General features: G+C 43.4%; 1 protein-coding gene across 1 annotated transcript in view; it reads right to left on the bottom strand.

The window, feature by feature from the left end:
- ASTN2 (astrotactin 2) overlaps nt 1-21,305 on the bottom strand; it is a 1,124,462-nt gene that overhangs the window by 851,038 nt on the left and 252,119 nt on the right. Inside the window, exon 3 of the mRNA XM_063936906.1 lies at nt 11,306-11,660. Coding sequence (XP_063792976.1) covers nt 11,306-11,660 — 355 coding nt within the window. The remainder of the gene's footprint in view (nt 1-11,305; nt 11,661-21,305) is intronic.

Genomic DNA, 21,305 nt, shown 5'->3' with positions numbered 1-21,305 from the left:
TTTCAAATTTAAAATGGGTCTCACCGAACCGTCCGGTTTTGGTACCACAAATAGTGTGGAATAGTAACCCCGTCCTTGTTGAAGTAGGGGCACCTTGACTATCACCTGCTGGGAATACAGCTTGTGAATTGCCTCTAGCACAGCCTCCCTGCCTGAGGGAGTTGTCGGCAAGGCAGATTTTAGGAACCGGTGGGGTGGAGACGCCTCGAATTCCAGTTTGTACCCTTGAGATACTATTTGCAGGATCCAGGGATCCACCTGTGAGCGAGCCCACTGATCGCTGAAATTTTTGAGGCGGCCCCCCACCGTACCTGGCTCCGCCTGTGGAGCCCCACCATCATGCGGCGGACTTGGAAGAAGCGGGGAAGGACTTTTGCTCCTGGGAACCTGCTGTTTGTTGCAGCCTTTTTCCCCTACCTCTGCCTCTGGACAGAAAGGACCCGCCTTTTCCACGCCTGTTTTTCTGAGTCCGAAAGGACTGTACCTGATAAAACGGCGCCTTTTTAGGCTGTGAGGGAACATGGGGTAAAAATGCTGACTTCCCAGCAGTTGCGGTGGAAACTAGGTCCGAGAGACCATCCCCGAATAACTCCTCACCCTTATAAGGCAAAACTTCCATGTGCCTTTTTGAATCTGCATCCCCTGTCCACTGGCGAGTCCATAAGCCTCTCCTAGCAGAAATGGACAGTGCACTTATTTTAGATGCCAGCCGGCAGATCTCCCTCTGTGCATCTCTCATGTATAAGACTGAGTCTTTTATATGCTCTATGGTTAGCAGAATAGTGTCCCTGTCTAGGGTGTCAATATTTTCTGACAGGGAATCTGACCACGCAGCGGCAGCACTGCACATCCATGCTGACGCAATAGCAGGTCTAAGTATAATGCCTGAGTGTGTATATACAGACTTCAGGATAGCCTCCTGCTTTCTATCAGCAGGTTCCTTGAGGGCGGCCGTATCCGGAGACGGTAGTGCCACCTTTTTAGACAAACGTGTGAGCGCTTTATCCACCCTAGGTGGTGTCTCCCAACTTGACCTATCCTCTGGCGGGAAAGGGAACGCCATTAGTAACTTCTTAGAGATTACCAATCTTTTATCAGGGAAAGCCCACGCTTCTTCACACACTTCATTTAATTCTTCTGATGGAGGAAAGACTACGGGTAGTTTTTTCTCCCCAAACATAATACCCTTTTTAGTGGTACCTGGGTTTATATCAGAAATTTGTAACACCTCTTTCATTGCTTCAATCATGCAACGAATGGCCTTAGTGGACATTAGACTAGACTCATCGTCGTCGACGCTCGTGTCACTATCCGTGTCGACATCCGCGTCTGCCATCTGAGGTAGCGGGCGTTTTAGAGCCCCCGATGGCCTTTGAGACGCCTGGACAGGCACGAGCTAAGAAGCCTGCTGTCCCGCATTTGGCATGTCGTCAAATTTTTTGTGTAAGGAGTCGACACGTGCACGCAATTCCTTCCATAAGTCCATCCACTCAGGTGTCTGCCCCGCAGGGGGTGACATCCCTTCTATAGGCATCTGCTCCGCTTCCACATCATTATCCTCATCAAACATGTCGACACAGCCGTACCGACACACCGCACACACACAGGGAATGCTCTAACAGAGGACAGGACCCACAAAAGCCCTTTGGGGAGACAGAGTGAAAGTATGCCAGCACACACCAGAGCGCTATATAATGCAGGGACTAACTGAATTATGTCCCCTATAGCTGCTGTTATATATACTGCGCCTAAATTTAGTGCCCCCCCCTCTCTTTTTTACCCTTTTCTGTAGTGTAGACTGCAGGGGAGAGCCAGGGAGCTTCCTTCCAGCGGAGCTGTGAGGGAAAAATGGCGCCAGTGTGGTGAAGGAGATAGCTCCGCCCCTTTTTCGCGGACTATTTTCCCGCTTTTTAATGGATTCTGGCAGGGGTAATTATCACATATATAGCCTCTGGGGCTATATATTGTGGTATTTTTGCCAGCCAAGGTCTTTTTATTGCTGCTCAGGGCGCCCCTCCCTAGCGCCCTGCACCCTCAGTGACCGGAGTGTGAAGTGTGTATGAGGAGCAATGGCGCACAGCTGCAGTGCTGTGCGCTACCTTGGTGAAGACTGATGTCTTCTGCCGCCGATTTTCCGGACCTCTTCTTACTTCTGGCTCTGTAAGGGGGACGGCGGCGCGGCTCCGGGACCGAACACCAAGGCCAATTCCATGCGGTCAGTCCCTCTGGAGCTAATGGTGTCCAGTAGCCTAAGAAGCCCAAGCTAGCTGCAAGCAGGTAGGTTCGCTTCTTCTCCCCTTAGTCCCTCGCTGCAGTGAGCCTGTTGCCAGCAGTTCTCACTGTAAAATAAAAAACCTAATTATATACTTTCTTTCTAGAAGCTCAGGAGAGCCCCTAGTGTGCATCCAACCTCGGCCGGGCACAAAATCTAACTGAGGCTTGGAGGAGGGTCATAGTGGGAGGAGCCAGTGCACACCAGGTGACCTAAAAGCTTTCTTTAGTTGTGCCCAGTCTCCTGCGGAGCCGCTATTCCCCATGGTCCTTTCGGAGTTCCCAGCATCCACTAGGACGTCAGAGAAATGGGGCCGCAAGGTGATTGACAGCGGCGGCTGTCGGGGAAGGGGAGGTATGGGTGGCATCGACATGGCGTTTCATGTGCAGCTGCGTGACATCACACTCAACCAGCTCAAGAAAAAAAGGCTGCGCAGGCAAGGAATGACCTCAAATCAATGCCCTCACAATTAAATTGCAAACGCATTGCGGGGCCACACCACACACATACTGGTCGGCCTTGCCCTGTGCTGGGCGGCCCCCAACATGTGAGTAGATGGGCGCAGATCTTGCTGTGGAAGCAAGAACTGTGTCCATCTCTGAATAACCTCCAAAGTACACTAACACTTTAGCAATTACAAGCTATAATGATAGTCCCCACAGTAGTATGTGATGACAGACGCCTGGGGTCTCCTGATGTTTCATTCTGGCAGTATTCCTGTGTCTGCTGGCCTGGGATACCAGCTCACACAGTGCCTTTCACCATGAATTCTCCCCATTGATAGCACCGCAATGCCTAGTCAGCGCCTGCACTTCAGTACAACTATTTCTTTCTAGAGTAGACCTTCTCTGCAGATATTCACCTACAAGTAAAACTCACTGCTCCATTTCAAAGTCTCACATTCCCACAGGGGTAGACCTGCCTTCCATAGCTGTCCATGTGTGGTGCTCTCTGCTTATTGGAGCAGCAGAAATAGGGGATGGAGATGGGTGGGAGAAAGGCCAGATTTAGTGCAGTTTAAAACCTGCTGACCCCCTGCCGCATGTCTAGAGAGAACAATAGATGCTTATCACGTTAACCTTTCTCCAAATCACAGACATTGTAGCATTCAGTCACTACCAGAATTAACCCCTTACATGCCTTTATGACATGCAAGGAATTTCAGATTAAAATTTACACACAACGAACACAGTATACCACAATTAACTACATATTCCAAATATATCAGATACAATATAACTATACAATATAATAAACCTGTAACATATTAAAGTTTGTTATGAGGACCAGGGATACAAAGTAGTCACTCATCTTTGTGCAAAACAAGGTACAGCATGGATGTGCAGTAAGGGAAAATATGAATAAGCCCCCCTTCTGCCCTTTCAGCAGCAGGCCCGGAGGTGGAGATAGGGAAGGGGGGGTGGGGGGGGGGGGGGGGGAATTTGGGGACAAACATGCTCCCAGTATGGGTATTTGTTTAAATATCCTTTAAGTTTGGTGTGACTGCATCCAAGCCCATCTGACTTTTTCAGGCTTTGATAAGTTATCACTTTTTTATTATTATTTATTATTTTTGTCTGTATAATATTGTGGCAGTATGAAAGTAAATCACTACTGACACTCGGATTCAGTGTGGAGCTGGAGGGATCCTCCCATTGGGAACAAAAGTGGTATGTGAGGCTGCCCTGTTGAGACAGGTGGTCTTCAGTATGCCAACTGTCGGGATCCCGGCGCACAGTATACCGGCGCCGGAATCCCGACAGCCGGCATACCAACACTTTTTCTCCCACGACCCCCCTGGAGGGAGAATAAAATAGCGTGGCACGCGTAGCGCGCCACCGTGCACGCAGCATGGCGAGCACAGCGAGCCCGCAAGAGGCTCATTTGCGCTCGCCACGCTGTCAGTATGCCGGCGGTCGGGCTCCCGGCACCGGTATGCTGGTCGCCGGGAGCCCAGCTGCCGGCATACCATACTACACCCGTTGAGACAGAGCCCAGGTGGGTTTGGAACAGTCAGACAGTACAGGTCGGGACTGCAGTAAAAGTCCAGTGTGTCTAGGGACTAGGAAACTGGGGGTCTTACCTACAGGAGGTAGGGAGAACCCTGAAAACTGAAAAGACTGTGAGACTGTTGAGAAGCTGTGGCAGCCAACCAAGCCAGGCAGGAGCCTGTGTTATACCTGCAGGTAGCATGTAAGGCTGAGAAGTGAGAAGCCAGAGGTTAAGCCAGGCCAGCTACACCTATGAGAGACAGGACTGGAAAGACTTTTGAGACTTGGTGATGCAGACTAGCTGTTCTGTCAGATAGATGTCAAGCAGTGAGCTAGTGCCCTAAGAAAGGGCTAGGTTGTTTTCTATTTTCTGTTAATTTGTGTTGAATGCTGCCAGGAAAGTTTTGTTTTCATTTAATAACGAGAAAAGTGGTCTTAAGATCCCGATTAAGCATCTATATACTGCACCAATATACACCTTCTACTGAGCTACTTACCCCATATCACCTCCCAACATGACACTCTCCAGGAGGGACAAAGGGCTTTGCTTCTGGATTTTTCTCTTTATTTATGATTTCCGACACCTGTTTTGAACAGGTCGATGGATAAGAAAGGTGTTTCAGCACATGTGATGGCAATCATAAATTAAGAGGGAAGTCCACGAGCAGATCATTCTGTCCCTCCTGGAGAGGGTCATGTTGGGAGGTATGCTATATACTGTATACAGTATATATGTTTTTGAGTGTTTATTTTTTAGTTTGCCATTGATGGTAATACTGTATTTCAGTCTGATTTCACTTTGCTACTTGGATATTCCACTTTGTACCACCTGTTTTAATACTCTCTGCTATACACTGATGAAATAAAGTGTTTTCATTTACTATTTTTTTCTTTTGAAACTATGTTGATATTGCCTGATGTGATGAAATTACACCTTCTCAATTTGATGAAACTTTATTGTCATTAACAACAAATCCTTCTGAGCTCTTGCTCAGCTTTGATGAGAAGGGTCTGTTATGTATGATGGTGAGCACATATTAATAGTGGCGTCACTATGGGGTTGCGGGCGCATCAAAATGCTGGCTTCTCTGCAGTGATAGGAGCCCGGTGCTGCAGTGTGATATTCTCCTGTAGTACTCGACTCCTGTCACAGATGAGTTGCTGAAAGTGCAGGCAGTAGTCTCCAAGGACTGTCCAGCATCTCCGGGGATGCTGGTCACGCCCCTGGAGTGATGCAAACAGGATTTCCTGTGAGATCACACCACCTTTATGTTAGGCCATACCCCCATTTTGGGTGCACGTGCACTGGGTGTCACCAGACCTGGTGACAGTGTTGGACTGGCCCACAGGGGTATAGGGGAAACCCCCTGCTGCCTGGGGACCCACCTCCTCCTCTAGGGTTCAGGTTCCAGACTGTGCACTTGAATTACACATTATACACGTGTTGCCTTATACTGCACAGGACTATGGTGTATTTCCACAGTGCATTTCTGGTATTATTCTGGTACATTATCATGCATGCCCTAGCAGTATATATTTATCAAGAGGCCCACCCCATACACCCCAACTAGAGACTGGCCACACTCCTAAAAATGGTTCCCTACTACTGCATTCCCCCAGGTGGCCCTATATACCCCAGTTTACTACTTTATGGAAATTTCCGATCATATTTTCATAGTGGTCTAGTCAATAAGGAGAGTGAGTTCCCAGCCAGTCTGTCTGTCTATTTATCTTCAAAATATTAATTGACTGCAGCAGGCTTTTTTGGACAGACACTGTGATAGTTAAAGCCAGAATGATTTAATTTAAAAGTATTCACACCATTTGAAACTGTATGCTCATGCGCGTACAGGTAACATGTAAGAGATCTACAGTTATACAGGCGGTAATTCAGACCTGACCGCTGCTGTGCGTTTTCACACAGCAGGCATCAGGACTGAATTGCGCATGTGTATGCACTACAATGCGCAGGCGCGACGGAACGCAGCAACGGGGATCGCCGGTCAGTGACAGGATGGTGCAAAAATTGCAAACGCACGGGTGAACGCAAGGAGATTGACAGGAATAGCTCGTTTGTGGGTGGCAACTGACCGTTTTCTAGGAGTGTCCGGGAAAACGCAGGAGGGACCAGGCGTTTGGAGGGAGGGATTCTAACATCAGCTCCGGCTCCGATCATCGCTGCGGCTGAGTAAGTCCTGGGCTGAGCAGAGACTGCAAAAACTCATGTTTGTGCTGCTCTGCTGCAAATGCGATCGCACGCCTGCACACACACAATACCCTCCCCCTGTAGGCAGCGACTACCTGATCGCAGGGATGCAAAAAATGCACCCTAGCGATCAGGTCTGAATTACCCCCACAGTTTGTCACTCTGCTAATGTAAGATATTAGTTTAAAAATATTAATAAATTAATATCCATCTCTCTCTGTGGTGCTCCAACATGTTACACAAATTAAAGACATAATTTTAAAGAGGCATACATTTGGAGAATGGTACATTTAATATCCTTCTTAGTGCTCAGTGTAATCCATGGTATAGAATTGGAAAAAGTATGAGCCTACACCCACACTGCTTATATTAGGATATCCACCTAAACTTAGCTGTCATACAAAATGCATTTCGCAGAGAAGCTGCGGAAATTGTGACACTGAAAGAATTTGAGAAGTCTCTGGCTAGAATACTTAAGAAGACAGTATCCATTGTCTACAATTATCAAGGTGACTACATACATGTACTATGTACTGTACTGTACGTTTTGTAGACAGTGAATGTCAGTCTGTCGTTGGGAGAAGGGTGATGGCATAAGGCAAACACGGTTGAAATGGTTTAATCATTTTAACCATGTTGGCATTATAATGTTAAATATTATAATAATGCATCATATTTAAAGTTAAAATGTCAACACTGTTAAAATGACTGAACTAAGATTACAACCATGTCTGTATTATTTGAACCTTAAGCATTCTACTGACTAAATGTTGACAGTCAACATACTGACTACTTCCCCACCAAGGTAAAGAGAACATAAAAGAGAGGGTCATTATAAATTCTGTATTTGATGAACAGCATTTATAGAAACAAACACAATCAAGTAATATACTGCAATATCTGCAGCGGAGTGGTATCTTCCATTGCCATATAGAAATGTAGTCTATTAAACTATATCTCAAACGAAGACTGGGGGTGTGGTATAGAGGTTAGACAGTTTAAAGATAGACAGTCATTATTTCGACACCAAATGGTTGACAGTTAAAAGGTCGACATGGTCAAAAGGTTGATAGTAAAAAGATTGACGATCAAAAGGTCAACAGTCAAAAGGTCGACAGGGTCAAAAGGTTCACACTTTTTTCGTGTGTTATTTTATGTTGTAAAAAAATTTTTAAACAAATTTGTTGAAATGCGTCCCCTCACAGGCTGGCTCAGCTCGACACGCTTCGGGCTTGGTGTCTCACTCCACTCGCCACAAGGTTACTACAGTGCATCCGGATAGTATTTACAGCTCTTCACGTTTTCCACATTTTGTTATGTTATAGCCCTATTCCAAAATGGAATACATTTATTTTTTCCCTGAAAATTCTACACACAATACCCCATAATGACAATGTGAAAAAAGTTTTCTTGAGATTTTTGCAACTTTATTCAAAATAAAAAACTAAGAAATCACATGTACATAAGTATTCACATCCTTTTCCATGAAGCTTAAAATTGAGCTCAGGTGCATCCTGTTTCCACTGATCATCCTTGAGATGTTCCTACAGCTTAATTGGAGTCCACCTGTGGTAAAATCAGTTGATTGGACATGATTTGGAAAGGCACACACCTATCTATATAAGGTCCCACACTTGACAGTGCATGTCTGAGCACAAACCAAGGATGAAGTCAAAGGAATTGTCTGTAGACCTCCGAGACAGGATTGTGTTGAAGCACAAATCTGGGGAGGGGTACAGAAAAATATCTGCTGCTTTGAAAGTCCCAGTGGCCCCCATCATCCATAAATGGAAGAATTTTGGAACCACCAGGATTCTTCTTCTTATTATTATCCTTTATTTATATGGCGCCACAAGGGATCCGCAGCGCCCATTATACAGTACATAATAAAATGAGCAAACAAGAAAACAGCACTTACAGTACATGACAAAATAGGACAGGTATAGAAAACCCGGGGTTAGGTGCCATCAAAGGGAATATGGAGTATAAGATAGTGTAAGTAAGAAAAGGAAAGGCACATGAGGAAAGAAGTCCCTGCTCTTGTGAGCTTACAATCTAAAAGGTGAGGGAGCCGGCCATCCGTCCAAACTGAGATAGGGGGAGAAGGGCCCTAGTCAGGGAGGTGACCAAGAACCCGATGGTCACCCTGTCAGAGCTACAGCATTCCTCTGTGGAGAGAGGAGAACATTCCAGAAGGACAACCATCTCTGCAGCAATCCACCAATCAGGCCTGTATGTTAGAATGGGCAGACGGAAGCCACTGCTTAGTAAAAAGCACATGGCAGACTACCTGGAGTTTGCCAAAATGCACCTGAAGGACTCGCAGACAATGAGAAACAAAATTCTCTGGTCTGATGAGACAAAGATTGAACTACTTGGCGTGAATGCCAGGCATCATATTTGGAGGAAACCAGGCACCGCTCATCACCAGGCCAATACCATCCCTATAGTGAAGCATGGTGGTGGCAGCATCATGCTGTGGGGATGTTTTTCAGCTGCAGGAACTGGGATACTAGTCAGGATAGAGGGAAAGATGAATGCAGCAATGAACAGAGACATCAGGATAGAGGGAAAGATAAATGCAGCAATGTACAGAGACATCCTGGATGAAAACCTGATCCAGAGCGCTCTTGACCTCAGACTGGGGCGACGGTTCATCTTTCAGCAGGACAAAGACCCTAAGCACACAGCCAAGATATCAAAGGAGTTTCTTCAGGACAACTCTGTGAATGTCCTTGAGTGGCCCAGCCAGAGACCAGACTTGAATCCGATTGAACGTCTCTGGAGATATCTGAAAATGGCTGTGCACTGACGCTTCCCATCCAACCTGATGGAGCTTGAGAGGTGCTGCAAAGAGTAATGGGTGAAACTGCCCAAAGATAGGTGTGCCAAGCTTGTGGCATCATACTCAAATAGGCTTGAGGCTGTAATTGCTGCCAAAGGGTGACATGGACAGTAAATGAGGCAGAAGGTGTAAAAAAGCATGAAAAACCCCTAAAAAACATTTCAACCTTTGACTGTTGACCTTTTCACTCTGTTGATCTTTTCACTCTGTCAACCTTTTGACTGTTGACCATATGGTGTCGACCTAATGACTGTTTATCTTTTTACTGCCTATTTATACATTGGAACCCGTGTGACAGCAATGCACAGGCAGAATGAACCTAGCTGCATTATTCATGTGCTAGAGCAGAGACTTCTACTAACGAGACACAGCATTTCTGAGTATGATAGCTACCAAAATGCAAACTGGGGACCGAAGACCCAAGGATCTCTTCCACTAAATCCAACCAGAATTGGCAATAGGAAAGCATTCCCACCGAATATGGTAGACCAAAACTACAGTTCCAAGACATCTCCAGCACGGGATGTAGCCCTAAAAATTTGTGGATCATATCTGGCCATCTATACCACCTAGTTAAAACTTTTAATTGTGTCTCAAGCATCTTGATGTTACCATTATCTTTGTTTAAAACAACATTTGTATAGTTGTGGTATGAAAAGAAAAAAGTGAAACCTTTTGGTCTAAATGATAAGTGGTACAGCATGTACAGTACTATTCACACAAACCAAATACTGCAATGGTTCTGTGTAAGATATTGTAGAAGGTCTTAAAACATAGAAATTCTAAAAAAAAAGACAGATTATAAAATTAAAATACTGCTATTTTGTGATATTATCATATACAAAGACATCATAACCAAGTGTTTATTGCTATTAATTACAGTAATTATACTCTTCTAAACAGTTCAATAAACAGAAGAAAGCAAGAGGTGTGGAAAGAGAAGAGTAATATTTAAAATAAATGTGTTAAATAGATTTAAGCATGGTGCTACAATTTCTGGAAAAACATCTCACTGTAGCTATAAAAACCCTCCATTCCCAAGTATTTGTGTAATATATGTCATACCTACAGTATATTAGAGCCTCAGGTCGAATCTTAAACAGTACTTTATGCATAGTTTAATCTAATCCACATTATTAACACCCATTTTTATTTCATAATGCTTGTCAGATTTTCTGCTGAATACAGGTCAGTTTAGCCTAATTTAAGACAAATTTACCACATGGCTGGAGGGCCACTGGGATGACCTTATGTAAATGTACAAAGCATGCCTAGAAATGTGCTTATCTGGCTACATGCAGGTCTAAAAAAAAGACTCATTAAACATACATTATATAACAAGACCACATCTTCATCAGCAAATCACTTCGTATACTATGCAGAAAGGAGCACCAAAGAAAACCTCCCTCTACACCTCAGTTTCTCAGTAATTTTTCAGTAATCTTGCACACACCACAAAAATAAATTAATTCATTGTTCTACTGGTGTTCCTACTCTGTACTTTGCAATGAACACCCTCCCTCTACTCAACCTCTCCCATTGGTCAACGCAAATCTCTGCTTCTTCTAGGTGGCACCATCTTGTTATACGAGGCCATTAATATTTATTTACACGAGAGGCTTATTACACAGTGCCTTATGGAAAATGTTTCATCATTCTATTCCCACGGAAGACTATGGTTCAAATTTTCCAGTATGTTTTTGAGGGTGCATACATACGAACTCGACACAGATACTGAAATAGTAGGGATAGAACCCATGCCATCTATAGTGCTAATAACTGTGCCGCCATGTTGCACCATTGACTTTTGTATGTAACCAAATATGATTATGCACCACCTTGGTAAATGATGTTCATTATCTAGATTAAATAAGGTTAATTGGGGGCTAGTACTTTTTTTGCACTTCTTGCCTGTTAGTATAAATAACAAATTCACAAAATAACTTTTTTATGTAATTATTGTATGCAGTATATAGATTGTGGTCACTCACCTCTATTTTGTGCATTTCTTTTTTCTTCTCTTTCCAGTGTCACGTGCTTTTTGTACTTCAGCTGAGTTCCTCGTTCTCTACACCTTGGGGTTTCTTCCTCATCACAGTCATAATCATCCAAAATTGGTGTCTCTCGTATGGACATTCTCAAAACTGAGCTGTGAGGTTGTAACTTGGATGAGCGGAAATCCCGTGAGGGAGGTCCAAGCAGTACAGAGGGAATGTAGTGAATTTCATGCGTGGCTTCAGTGCTGGCACTCTTTTGGGGAATCCTGCTCCGCTTGTGCCAACGTCGTTGAGCAAACAATGCAACTGAGAAAATGAGCAGCAGCAAAAGCAATGCAATCAGGCCACCCTGCAGAGAGAATAACAGTCCTTGTCTATAAATACACCAACAAATATAGTTTAATCAAATCAATTTCTACAACATTCAAGATCAACTAAAATCAACATGTCTATTAAATATTAGATGCTTTCTTTGAAATTCTATTACACATTGCTTAGAAAAAGAAATATACAGTAATTCAGTTACACAATACACGTTAAAAATCTTAACATATTTCGGAATCACCAGTTTTCATGCAATTAATTAATTTAACAAGGGAGTTTTTTGGTAGCAAGGAACATAAAAATACACAAAAATAAGAGAGTTAAAATGTCATCACCATAACTTTTCAAAATGTCCTGAATTTTTCCCACAGTTATTTTCTACCATTGTCACTAGCTATCATTTCTCTATTGTATCCTAGAAAGTTATATACAAAAATATAATTGGTTGCTACGGGCAACACAATTACTTTCCATTTTTTTTAAGCTTTATCAAATCTACTCCTACAGTAGGACTATTTTTCTATTAAATGTATCACATTTTAAATGTGCTTTACTATACAGCCTTCATCTTAAAGTATCTAATCTCATGTATCACCTGTCACCTACTTCGCACCATATGAAATCATGTAAAATTTCAGATAAAACAGAAATGCTGCCTACAATACATGCACCCACTCCATCCTTGGAATCTCATTTAAATAATCTTCTCCTGAAAGTCAGAATCTCATTTTATTTACAAACAATCACAAGCTACATGTGGCAAGTAGCAATTTGTATCTATAGCAAAGTTAAACCCTGCTGGTCTCCCCTGTGGTTAATGTTGTCACATTATTCACTTAGATACAAATGTAAAGTAACACCACAGTCCTTGAAATATATTTCTTCTTTATTATATATTAATAAGGTTCAGCTGTGTGGGGGGAAAAATCATTAAAATATAAAATTAATAAAGAGAACATACAACCATTAGATTGGCACACACCCCTATCAGGCTATATTACATACGGACAAGTTACATTGATTTATTATTAATGAAACGTATTTGCATTTATGATTTTAGAATGTGACTATATTATATAGAAGCTAGACTTAATGAATTTACCAGAATACAGATATACATTCATCTTTGCTTTGTATGGATTTAATGTCCCCCTGATTCATACTGTAGGTATATGATTGAACTCTGGAATTTTGTTTTCACCATACTGTAGTTATCCTATGTATTATTTATATATTTTTATGTAACAGTGGGGCAGATGTATTAACCTGGAGAAGGGATAAAGAAGTGATAAGTGCAAGGTGATAACTCACCAGCAAATCAGCTCCTAACTGTCATTTTTCAAATCCGTAATGATTGGCTGGTGCGTTATCACCTTGCGCTTATCACTGCTTTATCATTTATTTATCTTATGATGCCACTATCAATAAAAGACAATAATAATCATCATCTTTATCATTGTCGTCATCATCATCATCATCATCATCATAACAATGCCGTTTTACCCTGGGTCTATCCACTTTGACTGCTTTCCCTAATATGGGATAATCAATCTAGGAGAAAGGGAAAAAAAATAAAGGAATAACCTCCTAACTTATCTAAAGAACCATTTTTCACCTTTGCACAAGACTGTAAATGGTGATTTTCTGATGTAGCTTCAGTACAATGCAGAATTTGTGTTTGAGTAGACCAGTGATGGCTAACCTTGACACTCCAGCTGTTGTTGAACTACACATCCCAGCATGCCCTGCTAGAGTTTTGCTATTTGGCCTTGCTAAAACTGGTGCAGGGCATGCTGGGATGTGTAGTTCAACAACAGCTGGAGTGTCAAGGTTAGCCATCACTGGAGTAGACAAATCTTTCATCTAACAATGAACTGGAGCATTGAGAGGAAATGGTGCAATAGGAGAGAAGCCACCTCTTTCGGTATACTGCACTTCTGCAGTGTTTGGTATTGGAGTGGCTGCTAGCAATGTTAAGACACAGAAGAAATTGTGAACCTGTGCTATAGCTGCTCTAAGGCTCAGTTAGAGTTGGACATATGTCAACTATTATGCAACATACTGTACAAGTCAGTATATAGATTTCTGCATAGCACTGACTTGCATATATTTACACTTTGGAGAGATGGTTTGGGGGCAGGTAAGGGGTAGCCAAGAGTAGGTTGAGCAATGAAAGGTTGTGTTAATATAATTATGAAACAATTAGACATTGATGCATACGACTTTTTCCCTGACACGGGCTGAAGGGCTGCTGAAATACTATGCAATGCAAATGATATCAGCATCACTGTCTAGCCACATCTGCTTGGGTTATTGTTTGTGGACACTTTCAGCAGTCGGTACTTAAATCATTAGTATCTCAGCTATTATTATATGTGTGTCACAGCCTATACATATTACTTCATTGACATTTCCACTTGGCTACTGTAGAAAACAAGATTCCCATTTGAACATGGAAAATGTGATTCACATTTATTAATAACTGTCAGGACAATATTCTTTATGGAAATATAACCTTATATTACATTACTACTGTATATTGTATAAAAATAGGCTATTTCAACTCCTAATTCTATAAAGCTAAATTTCTATGCTAACCTTGGGCATTAGTCTACATACTTATATGCCTGATGTACATACAGTATGTTTTTGAACTGGACATCACTTAACCTACTGTATGCATTTAAGAAACATTTTTGCAAATTGCAAAAGTCCACCCTATTATACTATGCAGGATACTAGTTTTGGTTGCTACTCTATGGTTGCCTGTTCTATTTAAAACCAGGTGATTTTGCAGCATGGCATCAGCTATACAGTAGGTGCTGAATTCTGCACACCTGGTTCCTGCTTATTTGCCTACCTAGTCTTGTTATTGGCACTGTGCCTGGATTTTGACCTCTCTCGCTATTTGCTTCCTTGGGCCAGGATATGGATGACTCTTTCTGTCGTTCTCCCACTTGGTATCTTGTCTTAGAGCTCCGCTTGGGCCCCCAGGCTTTGGTCCGTCTAGAACATAACTGAATGTTAACTGTAAATCTGCCATTCTACACTTACATTTATATCAGGCTCTATGGGAAAAGAGGCCTGGTTCTAATGTTCATTTCCTAATACTAATCATTAATCTCACACATACACATCTGTCAAAGCCCAGTTTTTATACCTCTGAAATATACAGTTTTTGCTAATATAGTTTTATTTTTAACTTGTAGTTTCTTACAGTCTACCTCTGTGTCTTTTCAGGATTTTCACTGGATTTCACTTCATTGACTTGAAAAATTTAAATGTTCTAAAACTTTTGACCAGCAGTGTAAATCTACAACTATTCTTTTATGTCATTCCAAAAATCTGACCTTGAATACCATTTAAGAGCATAACATAAAATGGCATTATACAGCCAGGAAATTAATCTGTGGCCCTCGAATACATGTGAGATATTCAATTGGTACTTTATTTGAGGATTATCTTCCCTTATCTTGTAGTAAGTCTGTAAAATGTATAACATGGTGTATAGTGTAGCTGAGTTACCAGTATGTGTTGAGATTATCTAATTGTACCAATATGGTCATCAGATTATCTAGATTTCCCATACAAAGTCAATGTCATTTTCTGCTGCAAAAAACAGCTAAAAATACTTAAATAGTTACAAAAAACCTTCGATATTCCAACCAAGCAGATGCATTTAATTCTGGAAGTGTATTTTTAATCTGTGAATGTGCAGTTTAATAATTCAGAGATACACCTTCAGAATAAGATTTAATATAATACAAATCCCAGAACCACATGCTGATAAGGGCATAGCTGCAGTTGGCTTTTGGGTAGATTCCAGTTAAATTGGCCAGAACCCAGGTGCTCATAAACTTAACGAGATATGGGAGAACAGCTGTCCAAGAACATAAGTGTATTACACAGCCAGAACTAGTCCTATTTGTAGAGAAATCAAATTATAGAATATGTGATGCTGGGCCAATCTAAGCCAGCCTTGACTTATTTTTCACATAGTGCAAAATATAGCAAATAAAGTGCTAGTGTGAAATAGGTGAGTTTTACAATAGTGAACACGTACTTAAAAAACTGTGCAGACAGCAATACTCACTCAATAACCACAATAAAGTATACTGACAAGATGCATATTCCAGCTATTTCAATTGTGCCTGTTTTAAAAGTTTGTGCATCTCAAGGTTTGGGCATACTTTATTAGGGCTGGCAACAGTTATCTTGGGACCCGGTCGGTACACAGGTGTTTCTGGGCGCAGCCTCACCTCAACCGCGCAGCCACACATCCCTCCCAAGTGTGCCAATACGCGTAGCACCACAAATAAGATACTAAGGGGGGGGGGGGGGGGGGGATCCAATTACAGATGAAGATACATCGCACAATAAATTTACGTTTTTCCCTGATTTTTCCAGATGATTCGACAATATTTTTTTACAGGCTATCCAATTTGGTCGGTAGCGAAAGGGTTGTGAAACCGCACTGGACCTAATTTATCAAAGAGTGATTGGATAATTGATTGTATACCAACGTGCTGGCCATATTTTTGTGCAAATCTATATTGGCTCTTAGTTGGTGGTGCTCCAAGATAACAAGTCCAAACAGACTGAACAAAAGAAAGTTTTTGCGTAGAAAGGCACACTTATAAATTCATATAGTAATATGTAGTTGAAATTTAACTTTTAATTTATAATTTGTAAAAAGATTAGGTTAAATATATAAATGCTTACACCAGGTTATAGTGTGGCATATCCCTGCTGTTTTGAAAAAGTATAAATTGCAACTTAACATAAGTCAATAAGCATTTGTAGCAAAAAATATAAATGCTTATTCACTTATAATAAGTTGCAATTATACTTTTTCAAAACAGCAGGCCACTGCTGTACAGTGGCCAAAAATGGCCACTGTCCAGACGCAAATGCGTTGGGTGTGCTCAAGCTGATGATGATCATCAGCTTGAATGATATTTTTTTACAAAACAAAAGCATGTTTTCTACTCCATTTGGGAACAATGTTTTTTACTGTGGATTTTTAGTGAAAAAGTAAAAATGTTAAATTTGTGTCTTGTTTCCTTTATTTTTTACTAGGCTCCATGCAGCTTGGGAATCTATTATCTACACTTTGGGGTCTACTCAGACCAGAAATGCAACCGCGTATCTGTATACAGCAGCTACATTCAGGGGGTCTGCACTCGCACACTGGCCACAGTGCTCGTGCGTGACCCTTCTCTTGCTGCAAGGTGATTGACATTGGCAGCCAACAGGGAGGAGGCATCAACACGGCGTTATGGGTAAAATGTTGATGGGGCAGGAGCGTTTTCGGGGCGGCTGTGTGTAACGCCACGAAGCTGCCCTGAAAATGCTCCTGACACGATCCGATAAAAAAAATGGTGCCGGACCGCCTTCCAAAGCCATTGTGGGGTGGTGCCACACACATGCTGGGTGACCTTACCCTGTGCTGGGTGGGTCCCAGCATGTGAGTAGATACAGTGCATCCAGAAAGTATTCACAGCCCTTCACTTCTTCCACATTTTGTTATGTTACAGGCTTATTCCAAAATGGAATAAATTCATTTTTGCCTCCAAATTGTACACACAACAACCCATAATGAAAATGTGAAAAAAGTTTGTTTTTTTTGAGATTTTTGCAAATTTATTGAAAAAACAAACAAACTAAGAACTCACATAAGTATTCAAAGCCTTTGTCACAAAGCTCAAAATTGAGCTCAGGTGCATCCTGTTTCAACTGATCATCCTTGAGATGTTCCTACAGCTTAATTGGAGTCCACCTGCGGTAAATTCAGTTGATTGGACATGATGTGGATAGGCATACACCTGTCTATACAAGGTCCCACACTTCACAATGCATGTCTGAGCACAAACCAAGCATGAAGTCAAAGGAATTGACTTTGACTTCATGCTTACCTCCGAGACAGGATTGTCATGAGGCACAAATCTGGAGAAGGGTACAGAAAAATATCTGCTGCTTTGAAAGTCCCAATGAGCACAGTGACCTCCATCATCCGTAAATGGAAGAGGTTCGGAACCACCAGGACACTTCCTAGAGCTGGCTGGCTAAAATGAATGATCGAGGGAGAAGGGCCCTAGTTAGGGAGGTGACCAAGAACCTGATGGTCACTCTGTCAGGGCTACAGAATTCCTCTGTGGAGAGTGGAGAACATTCCAGAAGGACAACCATCTCTGCAGCAATCCAACCATCAGACCTGTATGGTACAGTGTCCAGATTGAAGCCACTCCTTAGTAAAAAGCACATGGCAGCCCACGTGGAGTTTTCCAAAATGCACCTGAAGGACTCTCATAACTTGAGAAACACAATTCTCTGGTCTGATGAGACAAAGATTGAACTCTTTGGCGTAACTGCCAGGCTTCATGTTTGGAGGAAACCAGGCACCGCTCATCCCCAGGCTAATACCATCCCTACATTGAAGCATGGAGGTGGCAGCATCATGCTGTGGGGATGTTTTTCAGTGGCAGGATCTGGGAGACTAGTCAGGATAGAGGAAAAGATGAATGCAGCAACGTACAGAGACATCCTGGATGAAAACCCTGCTCCAGAGCGATCTTGACCTCAGACTGGGGCGACGGTTCATCTTTCAGCCTGAGAGTTCTGAAAATGGCTGTGCACCGATGCTTCCCATCCAACCTGATGGAGCTTGAGATGTGCTGCAAAGAGGAATGGGCAAAACTGCCCAAAGATAGGTGTGCCAAGCTTGTGGCATCATATTCAAAAAGACTTGAGGCTGTATTTGTTACCACAGGTGCATCAACAAAGTATTGAGCAAAGGCTGTGAATATTTATGTACATGTGATTTCTTAGTTTTTTATTTTTGTGTAGAATTTTGAGGGAAAAAATTAACTTATTCCATTTTGGAATAAGGCTGTAACATAACAAAATGTTGAAAAAGTGAAGCGCTGTAAATACTTTCCGGATGCACTGTAGACGCACCTCCTGGTATATTCCTGCTGTATTTCTGCAGAATATGCTCCTGTCTTTAGCGGGTGCATTTTGCTAGCCATGCCTCTGCATCTGCCATTTACAGGCAACTCTGCATAGGGTGGAAAAATTAGATTATCTTTTTTGACACGTTTCCACTGAGATGCAACTTGCGTTCAACTTAAGTTCCACAGTCTATGAAGAATCCAGTCATGCTGATTTACTAACACTGTATTCTGGTGAAAAATTTGCACTAGTTAGATGGTTGCTTTATTCATATATGTCTTTATATAGAGACAACCATTTGTTATGTTACAGTGTATTTCCATACTAATAAAAACAACCATGCTGTTGAAACGTACACTTAATAACTGTGACGGAATACATATGATTTGCTGGCAGATGGGATGCCAGCGGTCAAATGACAGACACCGGCATCCCGATGCAGAGAATCTCGAGAGGGGCTGGGTAAGTATGTTTACTCTCCCCCTTACATCCATAACCCTAACCCTCCCTTCGTGCAGCCTAACCCTAACCTCCCCTCCAGTAGCGGCTCTTGCCATGGGCAAGCAGGCTTTTTGCCCGGGGTGCGGCTACCCCGAGGGCCCCGCCGCGGCAAGAGCCGCTACTCCTGACCCCCTCTCCCCTGCTGCAGCAGGTGGCATGGGCTGTGTGGGCGCCCATTGCAGCAGGCGTTGCTGACTGATGCTAGAGGTCATAATTGACTCCTAGTGTCAGTGCGGCGCTGCCATGGGAAAGACGTCATGACGTCTCTCCAATAGAAAGAAGCCGGAAGCGGCAGCGGTCCGGAAGCAGGAGCGGGGCTGGTAAGTATTGTTTTTTTGTTTGTTTTTCTTGTTTGCAAGCGGCGCTACTACAAGGGGCACATACTGGAGGCACTACTACAGAGGGCACTGCTACGGAGGAACAGCTACTGGGGCAAATCAACTGGGGGCACAGCTTCTGGGGGTACTACTACAGGGGGCACTACTACTGGGGGCACAGCTACTGGGGGCAAATCTACAGGGGCCACAACTACTAGGGGTCCAACTGCAGGGGGCACATACTGGGGGCACTACTACAGGGTGCACTGATACAGGGGGAACAGCTACTGGGGCTAAATCTACTGGGGCCACTACTACAGGGGGCACAGCTACTGGGGCAAATCTGCTGGGGGCACAGCTGCCTGGGGTACAGCTATTGGGGGCACAACTACTTGGGGCACAGCTACAGGGGGGCACAAGTATAGGGGGATAACTGTGGCCATGCCCCTTCCCTATGGAGAAGCCACGCCCCTATTTTTGAACGCATGCCTTCGGCGCGCACCAACTCTATTTTACCATGGGGGGGGTGCCACAGGAAACTTTCGCCCAGGGTGCCAGAAGGTCTAGAACCAGCCCTTCTCCCCTCCACCCTAACCACCCTTTCCCTGCAGCCTAACCCTCCAACCCCCTCAGCCTAACCCTAACCCTCTCCCCCCCGTAGCCTAAACCTAATCCTCAACCCCCTTCCCGTGGTTTACCACGGAGGACTCCTGGTAAAGTTTGATCGGAATTCCAGAGTTTGGGAACCCAGTAGGGGTGGATTGGCCATAAGGCATACTGGGAAGATTCCCGGTGGCCCGATGTGCATGCGGGGCCTGTTTTATTTTTTTACATGTGAGGGGTGGTGCTGCCGCCATGGTTACATGAACCAATGTGTTTTATTTTTTCTTGCACAATGTTTTACATGTGCACTTGTGTCTGAGTTGCACAGCACATGCATGCACTGCAATGTTGTTAGTACAGCGTTGCAGTACGCAGTCAGACACATACACAAAGAAGTGTATTAGAAATGTGTTGGGCATTCCTTTGTGGTTACAGGGGGTTGGTGAATCAGACGCAGATGTAATGTAGTATGGGCATGTTGCTGAAAGCGGTTACATATAGAGACATTGAACTGCTCACATTGGAGGCCATACTCAGATGGATGATCGCACCTAGCATACGGCTTGAGAAAGTTACAATAGTGCGACAGATGGTGGTGTCCAAAGATGCACAAAGAATGACTGCAGTGTCTGTAGACACTAAAAATGAGCGCATCAGTCCTTGCATATTTGGATGTATGCAGGGATGGACTGGCATCCGTGAATGCGTGCCCCAATTTTTGCCTTCTCGGCTCTCTGTGGGGCTGGACTAGCCCACAAGACCATCGGCCCTTCTGGCATATGCCAGAAGTGCCAGAAGACCAGTCCGGCCGTGGATGTATGGATGTACACCAGGGAATGGCATTTTAAAGTCATTAGCATAAAGTCACAGATGCAACTGGAGCAAAAGATGCAAGGAAGTCTGTAACTGCATCCAACTCAGAATCAGACCCTATGAGGAGGATTCCCGCCCACTCAACAGACTTCACCCCCACAACAGACCCCACCCCCATTAGGGCTGCTTTCATAAATTTCCCAAGTTGGTTTTCCATCTCAATCAGCTCCTGGATCCCGGCGACGGCTTTCCGAGCAGTGTCAGGATTCCAGCATCAGTATTCCCATACCTCCCAACATGACCCTCTCCAGGAGGGACAGAATTCTCTGCTCCTGGACTTTCCTCTTTTATGATTGCTGGCACCTGTTTGGAACAGGCTAATGGATAAGAAAGGTGTTTCACCACAGATGATGGCAAGCATGCATTAAGAGGGAAGTCCAGGAGCAGAGCATTCTGTCCCTCCTAGAGAGGGTCATGTTGCGAGG

This window comes from Pseudophryne corroboree, chromosome 8 (genome assembly GCF_028390025.1).
Source record: "Pseudophryne corroboree isolate aPseCor3 chromosome 8, aPseCor3.hap2, whole genome shotgun sequence".
In the NCBI taxonomy this organism is placed as follows: domain Eukaryota; kingdom Metazoa; phylum Chordata; class Amphibia; order Anura; family Myobatrachidae; genus Pseudophryne; species Pseudophryne corroboree.
The sequence above is the reverse complement of the archived record's forward strand: the minus strand, read 5'-3'. Positions and strand labels throughout refer to the sequence as shown.